At 42.6% G+C, this 18,138-nt stretch overlaps 1 protein-coding gene and 1 long non-coding RNA gene across 2 annotated transcripts in view; one reads left to right on the top strand and one right to left on the bottom strand.

Moving 5' to 3' along the window:
- Positions 1 to 9,299, bottom strand: part of GAREM1 (GRB2 associated regulator of MAPK1 subtype 1) — a 194,446-nt gene extending 185,147 nt beyond the window's left edge. The window contains exon 1 of the mRNA XM_010586786.3: positions 8,845 to 9,299. Within this exon, the coding sequence (XP_010585088.1) occupies positions 8,845 to 8,965 (121 nt within the window). The 5' untranslated portion in view covers positions 8,966 to 9,299. The remainder of the gene's footprint in view (positions 1 to 8,844) is intronic.
- The window catches only part of LOC135232861 (uncharacterized), an 82,672-nt gene that overhangs the window by 50,451 nt on the left and 14,083 nt on the right, over positions 1 to 18,138 (top strand). The window lies entirely within an intron of this gene.

The raw sequence follows: 18,138 nt of genomic DNA, 5'->3' as shown, positions 1-18,138 counted from the left end.
CCTACAAAACACAGTTCTACTCTGACACACGCTGGGTCACCATGAGTCTGAATCAACTTGGCAACAACTAACATCAAAGGTCCATATACTCAGGAGTCATATGAACAGCGTGATGATGCCAACGATAAAGAATTTAATGACACAGCAAGAGTAATATGTAGAGCAGGCTTCTTAATCAATTTTAGAATGAAAAAACTAGCAACAGAACTAAAAATTAAAAATGAGTTCTAATTTCTAGAAATAATTTAAAATATTGGTAATAACTAACCCTAAGGATCATTATTTTAAAAATCATGATGGCTTACTAGTCTTTATTTTTACTGTCGCTAATATTAGAACCTATCATCTTAGATGCAGCCCTGGTGGCACAGTGGTTAAGAGCTTGGCACCTAACCAAAAGGTTGCCAGTTCGAATCCACCAGCTGCTCCATATAGGGCAGTTCTACTCTCTTCTGTAGGGTCACTATGAGTTGGAATCTACTTGACAGCAAGGAGTTTGGTTTTTGGTGTCATCTTAGTTTCAGGTGATATAACCTAAGTCAATTGAAACAAAAGTGGAATTCTATTTCAGACTTGCAGAGCTCATAGTTTTGGTAAACAGATAATTTGGACCTTAAATTTTTAATACTGAGATTTGCTCATTCATTTATTAATGCTTATCAAGTGCCTCCTGCATGCCAGGCATTGTACTAAGAACAGGAAAAAATAAACTTATACACCTTTAACCTGAAATTCAAGTAAACGTTCTTGTGAAATTAGGAATTGGGGTGGGGGCAGAGAGGTAGGGGAGGAGCATTCAGGTGGAAATGTCTTCTAAAAGAGGAATTAATCCAATGAAATTTAAATATTTTAACAGATTTTTTTGTCAACTATGACAAAATAATATATAAAGTGGCAATAAACCTTATTTCTCAACTTGCATAGAATAGCTGGTGCTGTTAAGATTGATGTCCTGCAGAAGACAAGAGGGGAGTTTCTGAGTCGTCTTAGAAATGCAGCTCAGTAAGTGAAAAGACAGATACCTCGGGAATCTTAAACGAAAACAAATGAGTTTACAACCTGGTCTACGAGAACCTGCTATTTCAACGAGGCAGCCAAACAAGCAAGAGAGACGAAAATACTCCCTCTTTCAACTATGATACAGTAGGTCACAATGGTCCAGCCAGTTTTCCTTTTACAGATTGTTTTGAATTGTGTCCCCCAAAAATGTGTGTCAACTTGGCTAGGCCATGATTCCTAGTACTGTGTGGTTGTCCACTATTTTGTGATCTGATGTGATTATCCTACGTGTTATAAATCCTAACCTGTACTATGTGAATGAGGCAGGATTAGAGGCAGTTATGTTAATGAAGCAGGACACAATCTACAGGATTAGGTTGTATCTTGAGTCAATCTCTTCTGAGATATAAAAGAGAGAACTAAGCAGGGTGGAGAGAGACCTCCTACCCCCTATAAAGGAGAGCAGGGAGAGGAGTGCACCGTTTGGACCTGGGGTCACTGCACTGAGAAGCTCCTAGACCAGGGGAAGATTGATAATAAGGACCTTCCCCCAGAGCTGATAGAGAAATCCTTCCCCTGGAGCTGGCACCCTGAATTCAGACTTCTAGTTTCCAAGACTGTAAAAGAATAAATTTCTCTTTGTTAAAGCCATCCACTTGTAGTATTTTTACTGGCAACGTGGATACTAATTTTCACTTAAGACTTTCAAAAGAGCTGTCTTACTTGAAGAGCAAGGCCACTGCAGAAGCTAGGTCCAAGCCTTGTTAAATGTTCATCACTGTTCAATGCCCGCTACAAGGTCCTCTCCTATTCTTTTTCATAATTTTTAGACATGGCCAATTAGTCAGAATAGGTGACAACTAGAGGAAAGTAAATGCATACAGTATATGAAAGATTAAAGAGACCTTCCTTATCACCCACTTTGCGTAAAACATTCTACTAGGCACTCCTTTTCTGCTAACAGTTACATAACTATAGCTGTTAAAAAATTTTCTCCAGTAAAAATAGTGATGAGTTCATGCTAAAAAAAAAGAAAAATCAAGTGTCCAAACCCATTGTTTTGGGACGATTTGGTCAGACTCATATGTGATTCTGGATTTGCGGACAGCTTAAAAGTTCCTTTCCTAACTTCCTACTCTGACCTCTCCCAAGCCAATCTTGGGTTAGTAAGTTCATAGCACTTTCTAAAGGCCTTATACCACCTTTTTATTACCTATTGGTTTTATTGATTACTAGGATCAATGACCTGGAATCCACAAAGGGAAATAGACAAAAGTTATCAAGAACATTTCCGGGAGTTTCTTTATCCATGAAAGGGTATTAAAATCTATTTATTATTCGGTTTAATTGCAGTGCCAAAATGAGATGATATACTCTCAAGCATCCCTCTCAGTTGGACTGCAACTCTACCACATCAGTATGTGTATGCATTTAATTCTCATAGTGAGTAACTGCACTAGACCGTAAGCTCTATAAGGACAGATTTTTGTCTGATTTGTGTAGTGCTGTGGTCCTAGTACCTAGAAGAAGGCTTTGCACTTAGTAGGGAGTTAATAAATACTAGTTGACTGAACAGTCAGATCAATGAATAACTATTAGATGAATGGGCAAGTATTATGTCCATTTTTTTTCTACATGAGAAAACTACAAATCAAAAGTTTTAAAAGACTTGGCCAAGATCACTTGGCTACTCAATGGCAGTGCACATAACTGAATGGTAGTCTCTTGGCTCCAAATCCAGTATCCTTTAAACTACCATTTCTCCCTTCTGGGACACTATATCCTCTTGCAACATAAAATACCAGGAGGAAATGAAATGAAGCCACAAGATAAGCAAGGCACATCTTCCTGGAACAGGAGTCATACTACGTTATTTTAGGGAAAAAAAAAAAGCAAACATGCACATTATTAAAATAACATCAACCACAGAGTAGATTCTGAGAAATTACATTAACTTCAAAGATCTAACATGGATCTAGAAAGACTTCTGACAATTGTAATCAGCCACTTGGAATGTCCCTGGGCATCTCTGAAGTATGCAAGCTTTTGGTCCTTCAGCTTGTCAAGGCACCTAAGCACAAAGTAAGAACCAAGGTTCCCAGAGCCCAAAAACACAGCTAGGGCTTAAAATCAGATGTGATTTTTCTTCATAGGTCAGAAGAATTAGAGATTCCCATCTGTGTATCTACCTGTCATTACTGTTGTTAGCTGACATCAAGTTGGGCCCCTGATCATCCCCAACAGAATGAAGTGCAGCCTGGTCCTGTGCCATCCCCATGATTGGATGCGGATTAGATCATTGTGATTCACAAGGTTTTCAGTGGTTAATCTTTAGAAGTAGACCATCGGGCCTTTCATCCTAGACCATCTTAATCCAGACGCTCTGCTGAAACCTGTTCAGCATCATAGTGACACCCAAGCCTCCGCTGAAAGACTGGTGGTGGCTGTGTGTAGGTACATGCCATCATCAAACCCAAGTCTCCTGCATGGAAGGCAAGAATTCTACTACTGAACCCCAATGCACCCTTTATCTACTTACCAGTTACTAAGTATATCTACTTAATAAAAAAGTCGAACTGGCTGCCGTGGAGTCAATTCTGACTCATACCAACCCTACAGGACATTGCAGAACTGCCCCATAGGGTTTCCAAGGAGTGCCAGGTGGATCTGAACTGCTGACCTTTTGGTTAGCAGCTGTAGCTCTGAACCACTACGCCACCAGGGTTTCCTATAATCTACTTTGCTGCCTCCAATTCCTACCTTTTTTTTCCTCAGGAAACCCTGGCGGCGTAACCAAAGGGTCGGCAGTTCAAATCTGCCATGTGCTCCTTGGAAACTCTGTGGGGCAGTTCTACTCTGTCCTTTAGGGTCGCTATGAGTCGGAATCGACTCAACAGCACTGGGTTTGGTTTTTTTGTTTTCCCCATCAGTCTATGCCACCTGGACCTTCCTTTTCCTTTCATCAGACAGAGCCACTGACTCAACTTCTACTGCTCTAGACCAGCCATCTTCAAACTGGAGTACACGTCTGAAGCAAAGCTAGGACTTCCCAGGGGATCACCATCACAGTTGTAAGGAATCCCGAACTTCCAAAGGTACTCTTGTGTAAAAACTGAAGAGCCTGGGATTGTAATAGTGAGGGAGGAACAGGGATGTGTGCTTCACCACCTCCCCCACCTCCTGTTCACAATCACCCTGCTCCCACTTAAGTAATGTATTCGCTTTTTGAACCCTAGACCCTTTAAGCTGTAAAGACCTCGGGGTTACAAACAAAGGGACAAATAAAAATGCTGATGCAGGTTGAGAGATGAAAGCCTCCAAAATTTGGGTAACAAATCCTTTTATAAATCAGTCAATTTCCAATATTTGTTTTAAACTACCTGAAATGTTTAAATATGAAGAGCTTATGGTCAAATAAAAAATATTAGATTTCAATTTGTATAGGTATGTTCTCTTACAGAAAGTAAGATAAAGTGATCAAGAAAATACTTTCAAGCATAAAAATAGGATAAATTAGAATAACATTCTGTAGGGGAAGGGAAATGAAATATAAATTTGAGGAGAAAGAGAAAATTTCGAAACATTAAAGAAGATATTTTTAGTTCATTTTTAAATGAATGATATCGGGAATTAATTATAGATGCTACCAGAGTTTTTTTCATGATGTAATGATTTAATTTAAAACGTCAATATTTACAATAAATTGAAAATTACATCCTATGTAACCATTTAAGTTTAGGAAAAAAAGTTGTAGGTATAAAATGTACGTATACAGTTTTACAGAATCTTTGAAGAACTAAAAAGGAGCAAAAAATTGGAAGAATGCTGCTCTAGGCCAAACCTTCAGAGCCTTTCCAGGAAGAAATGAGACAGACCAAACAACTGCCTACCTACCCAGTTTTGAGTGAGGATAAACAGGGGGTGGAGTGGGATTCGTAACCTCTACATCCTCTCTTTGGTCCTAAACGCTTGAACTTAGTTCTAGACCAAAAACCAAAACAAACCAAACCCGTTGCTGTTGAGTCGATTCCAACTCATAGCGACCCTATAGAGCTAACGATTTATAAAACTGACGATCATTTTAAATATCTCATCCTGATTTCATTGCTGACCGAGGTTAGACTTTCACTGTTGAGATTTAGCCCGCTACCAAGGAGAATCGCTGGAGTGTTTTCCTTTCAGCCTTCCAGAAAGACTCGTGTGCCAATACCATGAAAGGTTCTCTAACTTTGTATTTATTTCATCTTATCATACAAAGACAAAGCTCACCATTGGGGATGTAACAGTGAATGTACCTGTCAGATGGCCATTTTGTGAGTGACATGCAAAATGCAAAGAATTGAGTTCTTTTTGTATCAAAAGGTAGTATCTTAAATACGGCCACTGTATTGAGTAATCTCAACAGACGCATCCACATAGCCTAAACGCCCCCCCCACCACCACTTTTTTCCTTCTTTCTCTGATTCTGCCCCTCACCCTCCGGATGACCCACTCCTTTGGGAAGGATAAAGTCGTCTAAATATGGTGGAGCACTTAATTCAGTGTCTACACTGTTTTAAAAACATTGACTTTCCAGTTCTCAAGTTGAGAGAGAGACAGCACGACTACTTAGAAGACGTTAAACCTACTCTAAACCTACCCCCATTTTGTATGAGAAAGTAACAGTTCGAATCCACCAGCTGCTCCTTGTAAACCTTATGGGGCTGTCCTATGGGGTCGCTATGAATGAGAATCGACTCTAGGGCAGTGGGTTTAATGGTTGTCAAAAAAAAATAGCCAACGATTTTCTCTTAGCATAATGTCAGCTTATGACATTTTTTCCAATTTCTTTCTCGTCTCTTTTAAAACAAGTGATTTGAAAAATGACTACCTTTCATGTCTAAGTATAGTGTGCACTGCCTGTTGTGTAAAACGTACCTGCAGTGAGTACTAAAACTGGCAGAGGACACACACATGGACAGGGCTGCATGAAACTTGAGTTTTCATATATCACATTTATAAATATGTCAGCATTTTCATATGTCTTTTTAATTATTGCTGGGAAACCCTGGTGGCGTAGTGGTTAAGTGCTACGGCTGCTAACCAAAAGGTCGGCAGTTCAAATCCACCAGACGCTCCTTGGCAACTCTATGAGGCAGTTCTACTCTGTCCTATAGGGTCGCTATGAGTTGGAATCGACTCGACGGTACTGGGCTTGGTTTTGGTTTGGAATCATTGCTGTGAAACATGTTTAAAGAGATGTACGGAATCTGTGGTTGATTCTTTTAAAACCTACCCAAATTAAAATGGTTAGGTAACACTCTATCCCATCAAATTAGCAAAGATTAAAAAAGAGAGAGAGAGGGATACTCAATATTGTAAAGGTGTGTTCTTGGAAGTGTAAATGAGCTTGACCTTTTATTAAAGCAATTTGACAGTGTGTATCAAGGATATGAAAAGGATTCACATGTTCTACTCAGCAAGTTAGGAATATATCTTAATCAAAATAAATAGCATTATATACAAGCATGTTCATCGTATCATTACTTATAATTGCAAAAAGCTGAAGCAAACTAATGTGTACAATACAAAAAAACAAGCTAGTTGCCATCAAGTCAGTTCTGATTCATGGCTACCCTGTGTGTTTCAGAGTAGAGCTGTGCTCCATAGGTTTTCAATGGCTTTTTTTTTTTTTTTCTGAAGCAGATTACCAGGCCTGTCTTCTGAGGTGCCTCAGGGTGGGTTCAAAGCACCAACCTTTCAGTTAGTAGCCGAGCACCTAGCCATTTTGTGCCATAACGTCTACAAAAGGGGGCTAGATTATACAGTATTGCTGTTCTGTGGCATATTATGCAGCTGTTAAAAATCACGAAGTCTCTAAGTGGTACGAATGGAAAAGCGCTGTTAACCTAAATGGAGGCTCGAATCCACCCAGAGGCACCTCAGAAGAAAGGCCCATCAGTCTACTCCTGAAAAAAAAAACAGCTCTACTCTGACTCAAGTCAGAACCGACTTGATGGAAACTGATTTCTACTAAAAATCATATTAGCAAAAGATACTAAAACAGCATGGGATTGTCAAGTGAAAGGAGCAAGATAGAAAGTAGTCCTTGGCTATGATTCTAAATCCTTGTGTGGCACTGTGCTTCTCAAGTGGTCATAAGAAAAATAAGAGAAATTTACAATAAAGAATCAGACTTATACACAGCTCAAAATCCAGTACATGATGTGAAAGGACGCAGTGTTAAGACCTCCTGCCCATATCCTAATTTTAAAAAGAGCTGTGGGATAAGTACTCTGCTGAGTCAGATCCTTTTTATGAATGGCAGGGACAGGAATGTGCACAATAAAACTAAAGTTTTATCTGGAACTGCTATTCAGCCTTCTTAAACTTCCAGTTTAATGAAGCTTTGGGGTGGCTTTCACACCACTTGCACCAGTGCTCTCTGCCTAGCTAATGGGTTGGCAGAGTATGCAACGTTGAGAGAAGGCTGGAAAAGGCAAGGACTCACAACCTTCCAATATACACAGTTTTGCACAGCGGAGGAGGAAATGAAATACTGTGATTTTACACACACACACACACACACGCACACCAGGGTCAGGTTTCCATATACATATTTAAGGTAGGAAACACTTTTCCACCCCCATTCTAAGCAGAAATGCCTCAACAGAACACCTGTCTCCCCAATCCTCATCCATTCAATGGCTACTGTCATCCCCACTTCATCACAGGTTTTAGAAATCTTAGTTCATTCCCAGTGCCCACCACAACCACCACCAACTGAACGAGACTAGCAATTCCTTTGGGCATCTATTACATCTCACGTTACACACTCTTACTCCAGAAAACAAAGAGGAACCCAAGTCCCTGTGATTGAAACAGTAGTGCACTTCTGACTTGGCCTGCGTGGCCACAGCTCTATCAGCCTGCCTGCCTGCCTGGGCCCAGGTGTTTCCAGCTGCCCCACTGGAGAGGAGGCTTCTTTCTGCCAACAGCCTGGAATCCAATGAAGCCAAAATCAACTGAAGTTATTCTGAAAACACAGGAGAAGGCAAAACACGCCTAAATTGCCACCTTACATTTCATAACTCTCAAACTGAAAGGTGTCTACTTGTTTGACAGTATACACATCTATCTACTTGTTTGCAGATGTCACACTGCAGAACAAACGGGATGTTTGGTTGGTTTCTGGTGGTCAATTTCAGGAAATACCAGAGCGTCTTAGTTCTGAGCTCAGGTTCCAATGAATTTTTTGGTGACTTAATTTTTTTTTTCCAGGCTGGAAATGCGCTAAGCTAATAATTAACCTGAAGCATACCATCACTTCTGCTCCAAACATTTTCTACACACAGCCTTAAATTACTTTCAGTTCGGTTAAACAAAAAAGACAAGCTGTAATAAAAGGTCTCTGAGAAATATGATCCCTTTCATTGGTCACCCAGGAGCTTTTCCTCTTAAATCTGCGGCTGCACCCAAAATAAAGATACCACCCAGAGCACAATTATTTTCGTAAGAAAGTTGCCTAAGATAACTCTTTAGGGTTTCCCGGGTTGTGTAATTCTTGCAGGCGGGTGGGGATGGACAGCTCGCCTCCAAGATTACTATCTGCAGAGGTTTCCCCTATGTTGATTTTTAAGCGTCCTTTTCAATTATACTGCGAGGGCTCTGATTTCCACATCTCTGGCTGCTGGGGGGAGTTGAGAGCAACGCGCCAGGGCTGCGGTGGCCGCTCGGGCCAACTCCAGGGAGCTGGCAGCCCACTCCCCCACCCGGTCCCACCCTCTCGGGCACACGTGCACACACCCGCGCCCAGATTGCGGTCCCCGCCCGTCTCCCCTGCGCGTCGGGGCAGCCGGGACTTACCGCTGTCCAGCCGCGCGATCTGGGGCAGCCGGTAAGTGCTGACCAGAAAGTCGAGCGGAACGGCCACCGAGCTCCACTTCACATCCTTAAGGCTGCAACCCAGCGAAAGCGCCGGGTCCATCTTCCCCGCCTCCTCCTGCCCCACGCTCCCTCCGCAGCCGCCGGCACCACCGCGCCTCGGCGGCCGCCGCTGTTTGCGCTCGCGGTCTGGGGCGCGCGTGAGACGCCGGGAAGCTCCGGCCGCGGGCAGCCCGGGGGCGCCGCGGCTGAGCGGACCTGGAGGGATGGGGCCCGCTCCGGCTCAGCTGCTGCTGCGGGGCATGGCTAGACGCCCCAGTGCACTCAAACCCGGGGAGGACTCGAAGCAGCCCGGCTGAAGCGGACGGCGGCGGTCGGAGAGGCTGCGGTGGCTCCCGCTCTGCCTCCCCCTCTGGCCCTGGGTCTGCAGCTGCGGCGGCTGCCCGCTCGCCTCCTCCTCTTATCCCTCCTTCCCTCTGCCTCGAGCGTTTGAGGAGGAGCTGCGGGTCTGAGAAACGCCATAGCAGCGCTCCCAGCACTGACTAATCAACAAGGTGCGAGCAACGCCTGCGCAGCTCAGGGAGACACCGCCCCCTCCCCCGCCTCCCCGGCGCCGCCCGCTCCTCCCTCCGCTCCGCCTCGGCCTCGCCGGGCTCCGGCCCTGCAGCCCGGCCGGCGGGCGGGCTCGGCGCGGCGTCATCTGCCAGGCCCGGGCGGCGGGCGCGCGGGCTTGGCGCGCTCTGCAAGCTTTAGCTCTCGCTCCCCCGTCCGACCGCTTGCGCGCCCTGCAGCCTCGCCGGGCGCTCAGACTCCGTCCTTGCTCAGGGCCCTTCCTGGAGACCCAAAGTTGCAGTGTGAGCTCATGCCTCTTTCTCTTAGTCGTGGAGTCGGTACCCTCCCCCCACTTCCCACCATGGCACTAAAATCTCTAATAAGGGTTGGAAAGAGACCGATTTGGTGCTCACGTCATGCTGAGTAGCCTAAACTTTAAGTATCTAGACCAGGAGAGTTCCACAGAGGAGGGTGGAAAAGGCAGGAGTTGACAACTACTCGGCATTCCAACCACCGCTCAAGCCCACTCCAAACCCTGCAACTCAGCAAACGGAGGCAGAAGTGACTCCCCCCATTCTGGACACTGGCTGCTAGGAAGAATGAAAAAGACTGGACAACTGAGCAGCAAAAAGCTGAGGGATGATCAGTACTCAAAAGGGAAGGTGGTGGTTCTATTTAGTACATGGTTGTATAAACAGCTGGCGACCTTCATAGACACACCGAGGGAAGGGGCAAACTACGTTATTGACAGTATGTTGTTAGGCTTCCTATAGTGGATTCCGACTCACAGCGACCCTATGTACAGCAGAATGAAACGCTGCACAGTCCTGAACCATCCTCACAGGGTTGCTACATTTCAGCCCATCATTGCAGCCACTATGTCAATCCATCTCCTTGAGGGTATTCCTTTTTGTCCCAGACTCTCTACCAAGCGTGATGTCTTTCTCCAGATCCCTCCTGATAGCATGTCCAAAGTACACCATCCTCACTTCTAAGGAGCATTCTGGCTGTACTTCTTCCAAGACAGATTTGTTCCTTCTTCTGGCAGTCTATGGCATGGCATATTCAATATTCTTCACCAGCACTGTAATTCAAAGGCATCGATTTTCCTTATTCACTGTACAGCTTTCGCATGCATATGAGGCAATTGAAAATAGCATGGCTTGGCTCAGGAGAACCTTAGTCCTCAAAATGACATCTTTGCTTTTTGACACATTAAAAAGGTCTTTTGTAGCAGATTTGCCCAATGCAATACTTATTTGATTTCTTGACTGCTGCTTCCATGGCTGTTAATTGTGTATCCAAGTAAAAATTGAGAGTCTACTAGGGTGTTTTCATGTACTTGCCACACTCAACTCTCTTCCAAAACTGGAAGGGTGTAATAATTTGTGTTTTACAGATATGTGTACGAAGACATTAACTAATTTGGCAAGATTATACAAACTTGTAGATGACTGTGATAAGGCTTAAACCCACAGTTTGCTTTCCACGATAAATCATCCCCCCCCCCTTTAAATAGAATAAACATTACACTATCAGAGGTGAGTGGTTGCTGAGGTGAAAAGGTTACATGTCGACTCTTTCCTGGCTTTGCCACTGTCTTAGTCATCTAGTGCTGCCATAACAGAAATACCACAGGTGGATGGCTTTAACAAAGAGAAATTTATTTTCTCACAGTCTAGTAGGTTACAAGTTCAAATTCAGGGCGTCAGCTCTAGGGTAAGGCTTTCTCTCTTGTCAGCTCTGGAGGAAGGTCCTTGTCCTCAAACTTCCCCTGGTTGAGGAGCTTCTCAGGTGCAGGAACCCCGTGTCCAAGGGACGCACTCTGTTCCTGATGCTGCTTTCATGGTGGTATGAGGTCCCCAACTCTCTGCTTGCTTCCCTTTTATCTCTTGAGAGATAAAAGGTGGTGCAGGCCATACCCCAGGGAAACTCCCTTTACCTTGGATCAGGGAGGTGATCTGAGTAAGAGTACTGTTACAATCCCACACTAATCCTCTCAACATAAAATTACAATCACAGAATGGAGGACAACCATACAATACAATACAATTGCCTAACCAAGTTGATACACACATTTTGGGGGGGACGTAATTCAATCCATGACAACCACATACTTGGTATTCAGTGCAGGATAAGGCAGAGCAAGCATCCTGCTTCCCCGTCTGTCATGGATTGAATTGTGTCCCCCAAATACATCTGCCAGCTTGGCTAGGCCATGATTCCCAGTATTGTGATTTTCTATCAATTTGTCATCTGTTGAGATTTTCCTATGTGTTATAAATCCTATCACTATGATGTTAGTGAGATGGATTAGCAGTAGTTAGGTTGGTGGGATCTGCAAGATTGGGTTGTGTCTTAAGGCAATCTCTCTTGAGATATAAAAGAAGCAAGCAGACAGGTGGACCTCATACTACCAAGAAAGCTGCACCAGGAGCAGAGCACATCCTTTGGATCTGGGGTCCCTGCACCTGAGAAGCTCCTCACTAGGGGAAGATTGATGACAAGGGCCTTCCTCCAGAGCCGACAGAGAGAGAAAGCTTTCCTATGGAGCTGACACCCTGAATTTGGACTTCTAGCCTACTAGACTGTGAGAGAATAAACTTCTGTTTGTTAAAACCATCCACTTGTGGTATTTCTGTTACAGCAGCACTAGATAACCAAGACAGAATTTGGTACGAGGAGTGGGGTACTCCTCTAACAGATACCTAAAATGTGGAAGGACTTTTGAAACCGAGTGGATAGAGGACTCAGAAGGACGTGAGAATATCTGTTACACTGGAGGTGGCGTAGGCTGCAAGAAGTGGCAGAGAAGCAGCAGCGGCAGAATCAGGAGAACAATGCAAGATGGCGCTGGAGCTGACCCACAGAGCGCGAGAGCTGCGTGCCTTTGCACAGGAGGCTTCCTGGCAGAGTAGAGCTAGGCTTGCCCACCCACAGAGCAAGAGAGCTGAGTGCCTTCTGGCTGAAGTTTGCTGGCAGAGTGTGGTGCCTCCAGGCACTTACCAGTGGAACTACAGAGGTTTGGAACACTTGCCCCAGCAGGGCAGATGTGGTTGTGAAACCTGAGGGGCTGAGAGGCCAAGGAACCAGGAAGCAAAAGCTAAGGAGACAAGAAACACAGAAAGTTGAGCTGCCTCAGTCTTAAAGGGTATGGCCACAACCTCTGGGGTTTCAGAAGGCAAAACCATGGCCTCTCGTGTTTCTAAGGCTGGAGCTGTCATTCAGATGGACTAGGAGAATAGTGTTCCTAAAGCTGAGGAAACAGAGTTGCCGTCCCAGTGATCCTGGAAGGCAGAGCTGAAGCCCAGGACGGAGGGGCCTCCACTCAGAATCCAGAGAGTGTGGCTAATACCTACAGTCTGGAGGGCAGGGCCATTGTGTAAATGGTCTCAGAGAACAGAAAATTATTTTCAAGACTTGAGAGCTAATGTAATGTGTTCTACTGACTTGCTTGGTGCCTGTTACCCCTTCTTTCCCTCCAGTTTTCTCGTTGGTAATAGAAATGTCTAGCTTGTGCCTGTTTCACCATTGTACTTTGGAAGCAGATAACTTGTATTTTAGATTTCACAGACGAAAAGGAATTTTTGGATTTTGGACTTGCAGTTGAATTAAGACTCGCCGTGATATAATGGAGTAAATGTGTTTTACGTGTGGGAAGGAAATGAATTTTGGGGGGCCAAACGGTGGAATTTCTTGAATTGTGTCCCCCCTAAAATATCTGTCAACTTGGCTAGGCCATGATTCCCAGTATTGTGATTGTCTACCATTTTGTCATCTGATGAGATTTTCCTATGTGCTGTGAATCCTATTACTATGATGTTAAAGAGATGGATTATCGGCACTTAGGTTGACAAGATCTACAAGATTGGATTGTGTCTTAAGACAATCTCTTTTGAGATATGAAAGAGAGAAGCAAGCAGAGAGACAGGTGGACCTCATGCCACCAAGAAAGCAGCACTGGAACAAGAGCACGTCCTTTGGACCCAGGGTCTCTGTGCCTGAGAAGCTCCTCGGCTGGGGGAAGATTGATGATAAGGACCTTCCTCCAGAGCCGATAGTGAGAGAAAGCCTTCCCATGAAGCTGACACCCTGAATTCAGACTTCTAGCCTACTAGACTGTGAGAGAATAAACTTCTGTTTGTTAAAGGCTTTGACTTGTGGTATTTCTGTTACAGCAGCACTAAATGGCTAAGGTACTGCCCAAGGGGACTTGAAAACATTCTTCTCTGCCATTTAGTGGGATGGCTTAAAAGTTCTGTGCCAGTGAATAAACCACCCTATTAACATTTGAAGAAAAAACTACACAAATATACTTGCCTTCCTTATCCTCTCATTTTGAAGCATTGGAAAATTTTTTACAAAATATTTCAGCAGAAAATCCTGGCCTTTGTGTCTCAAAGTTAGTACATTAATTAAAAAGTCTTGAAGAAAAAGTGGGTAATATTTAATATATCTTTTTATCAGAATCAGAGGTCCATAAAATCCTAAGATTTGCTCACATAATAGAAGAATTTTTAAAAATCTTAAGGAGCTAAGTGACAGCTAATTTTTTTTTTCTATCTAAATAATTAATCATTTAGATAGAAATAAAGCTCAGACTCCAAAAACAGCATAGGAAACATTTAAGAGTGGTTAGGTAGGGGTCCTTCCATCAGTAAGTCAATCCTAAATCCTTATATGGTAGATTGATTTAAAAAGAATAACTCTCTGCTAATATTATATCCACTTTAAAAGCTTCAGGGAATATGGGAAGTAGTTCCCGCTCACAAAAGGTTTGGTGACTTAAGACCTAAAGGCAAGATAAAAAGTAAACAGATTAATGCAATCAACTTTTTTTTTTTCTATCAGTAAAGGACATCCTTTAGACTTGCTCTTGTTGCTGACCTTGCAGAAGAGGTTTCATTTCAATCTTGACTATTAAAGGGAAGACACTTTATTGAACTACAAACTCTTAGTAAGTCACACATCCTAAGTGAAATTTTACAGAAAGATTTTATTTGTAAGATGGAGAGAGTTTGGTTAGTGTTTATTTAAGTGGGATTCCTAGTTTCTCTTTTAATGACAAAGGTGGGGCATAAACTGTAAAAAGCATCAGCTGAGAAGGGTAATCTTTCAGTCTCCCTCAACTGTACTTCCATACAAGGTATCAGGAGATACACATCTTAACACTGTTGGACCAATGCAAACCATGTATTCAAGTGCACAGCTGTGGACAGGGACAAAAACCTATAGGACTTTGCAGTTTATGAAAAAGGAACATATGATATCCCTATATTGATCCCCATGTTCCTAATAGCTACCTTGATAAACAGACTTGAGGGAGGCAGGATATCATGGCGGTTATAACCATGGACTCCAAAACTGGATGGCTTGCGTTTGACTTGTGGCTCTGCCTCTATTTAGGATCTTGACCAACTCACAGTTTATTCTTCTGAAAAATGAGGATAATCAAGTACTGACCTCATAGGGTTGACATGAGGATTAAATCACTATGTGTTGAGTACTTAAAATAGTGTGTTGTGGATCGAATTAGGTCCTCTGAAAATGTGTGTCAACTTGTCTAGGCCGTGATTCCCAGTATTGTATGGTTGTCCTGTGTTTTGTGATCTGATGTGATTATCCTATGTGTTGTAAATCCTAACCCCTATGATGTGAATGAGGCAGGATTAGAGGCAATTATGCTAATGAAGCAGGACACAGCCTATAGGATTAGGTTGTATTTTGAGTCAATCTCTTTTGAGATATAAACTAGAGCATCGAACAGAGAGGATAGGGACCTCATTACCACCAAGTAAAAGGAGCTAGGAGCAGAGTGTGTTCTTTGGACCCAGGGTCCCTGCACTGAGAAGTTCCTAGACCATGGGAGGATTGATGATAAGGGCCTTCCCCTAGAGCCCACTGAGAAAGAAAGCCTTCTTCTGGAGTTGGGGCCCTGAATTCAGACATCTAGCCTCCAAGACTGTGAAAGAATAAATTTCCGTTTGTTAAAGCCATCCACATGTGGTGTTTCTACTCTAGAAGCACTAGATAAATAAGTGTGCAACACATAGGAAGTACTATGGGAACATTTGCTATTATTATTAAAAGAAGCATTGGCTTTGGAGGAGCAACTTTTGGAGAAAAGATAAGACAGATACAGATGTAAGAAAATTATTAGATTTTAGACCATTAGTTATATCAAGTAAGGAGTGGAGGAATACTCCTCAAAACGGAAACCCAGGTGCCTGCACGCAGCTGTGAGACCACTCCCGAAATCTAGAGCCTGTAGGGTTGACTTACTCCATAGCCACCGGCATGTGAACCAGTCCTGCTACCCAACAAATGCAGGCAGCAGTGAGGATGACTCCTGATATGCTGATCTAATGGTGTCCAAAACCCAAGAGCGGATCAGGCATAGGATACTATAAGACTCATATGAAAGACTCTTCACAGCTTCCTAACTCTGAGTCTGCTGTTTATACATACTTAACTTGTTAATTGTCTGTGTTATCAGCTTCGCAAGATAAAAATATTACACGTTGGTTTTCCTCATATCAGAGCATCCTGGGTCACATAATATGCTAGTGGTCAAGTGTGATATCCAAGTTCGCAGCCTGATTGTTTTCTAGGTCCCCATGCTCTTTCCCCTTTCAATTTATGTCCACTCTATCTCCAGAGTTAACATAAAAGTCAGCCCCTGGCTAAAACCACCTATCCGTATCCTCACTGTCAATGGAATAAAGTGTAGAGCTCCTCCTGTGGCCTGCCTCCTCAGCCTCGTTTCTGCTTCCTGACACCCTACAATCTAATCTTAGTATTTTCTTGTGGTTGCCCAAGTGTGTGCTGTCCAGCTGCATGCCCTTGCAGAGTCTGTTCTCTCAATTTGGGATGACTTTCCCCCTTTTTTTCCCCCTCTTTCTCTTCCTGTGAAACTCCTATTCTGGCTCCAGCTACTTGCATCCCCCATTATAAAATATTTTGTCTCTTACTCTAAGGAGCTGATCACTTTTTTTTGTGTTACCATTGTACCTAGCAATACCCTCTTTTAATTGTGCTAGTCACACTGTGATTTAATTATCTGTTTTATGTTAACATTCACTACAACAATTAACTGTGACCACTGCCAGTGTATCTTGTTCACCTTTGTTGCTCCAGCTTCTGTTCCATACCTGGCTTATGGAAAGTGCTCAATGAGTGTTTGTTGAACTGAGCGATCAATGGACTGAGTCGTCCTCTCACTCTACATTATTTGGTAGGTCACTGCATCTCTTGATTATAAACTTAATTCATATACATCAAGTCCAGCCATTTTCAAGATTTTAAGACTTGAAATTTCCTGTCAGACAACATTTCCTGTCAGACTGGTCCCCAGTTTTTTTCATTCATCTGTAAATCCGAATTTAATTGAAATCGAGTCTGCACTTTGTCACCCAACTGGAGGTTATATCTCTAAACTAGTAGTTGCTACACTTGTTAACACTGCTGGCGTATTTGTTAGTTTATTGTTGTTAGCTTATTTGTGGACTCCCTGACTGGGACTTTGCCCCTCAGAGGGGCTTGTTTTACTATCTTTGCATCTCACTTTCCCAGCACCTGGCACATAGTAAACCACACATGTCCATTGGGTTTTCAGTGACTGAGTTTTTCGGAGGTAGATCCTCAGGCCTTTCTTCCCAGGCACCACTGGGTGTACTCAAACTGCCAGTCTTTTTGTTCACAGCCAAGAACATTAACCATTTACACTGTCCAGGAACTTTCTGTTTTGATATAGGACATACCTTTCTTAATGAGATCACCAAATAATACAAATATTACATTGCCAATATAGGAACATTGAGGGAAAATATCCCAAGTTGCAAATTGGATTTCCTGGGCATGTTTGCTTTTCAAAACAATACACAACAAATCCCCATTAAATAATACATATTACCTTGTGATCCAGTACACTCATGCATATATAACAGAATTGGAAGTTTTGCAAAATAATACTCATTTTGTATATTCATAATGCATTCTGATCTTTTAATCTTTTTAACACTAGTCATGATGCACTAACTTTATCTCACGGTTCATAATGGGTCACAACCTACAGTTTAAAAACTTTTAAAAACAGTTCCTTTTGTACATTAAGTGTTTACAGGTCATCAAAACAGCATTATGGTTGAAGTTGTTAGAGCTTCTACGATTCAAGAATAATCAGAAATAAAAAAGTAAATAAGAATTTAATTATTTAATTTAACTTTTTTTTATGGAGATACACACATGTGCACACAACACATACATACATATAACACACAGACACATATAACACAAACGCAAACATACATATCAGGGTATTCTCTTGTATATGTATGACCTTATAGGTTCAGTTTTATGAAGAAGTTAAAGCTAGTTCTCTGTGGATGGTGCTTTTTCTCCCAAGCATGACTTCAGTTTTAAAAGCTGCCAGTAGTGAGGGGTGGTCTTGGGTCTGGTGTGATATTGTGAATTATGTTCAGGGTTTCCCAAAGGGATGGTTAAATGAGTCACCAGGTTATCTATATAATTATGCACTTTCAAGAAACCCTTTACTAAAATAAAGCACAATTATGAATTAATCACTAATGATTCATTTTGTCTACATTAATAAATTGATTGTTTTTAATAACACACTTAAAGTATTGGTAATAGAAGTATATATCTTAATTCACTATGTTTTTTATGAATTAGATAAGCTCAGGTTCTTGCCACCTGGAAGAATCT

Source organism: Loxodonta africana, chromosome 11 (genome assembly GCF_030014295.1).
Source record: "Loxodonta africana isolate mLoxAfr1 chromosome 11, mLoxAfr1.hap2, whole genome shotgun sequence".
Lineage (NCBI taxonomy): Eukaryota > Metazoa > Chordata > Mammalia > Proboscidea > Elephantidae > Loxodonta > Loxodonta africana.
The sequence above is the reverse complement of the archived record's forward strand: the minus strand, read 5'-3'. Positions and strand labels throughout refer to the sequence as shown.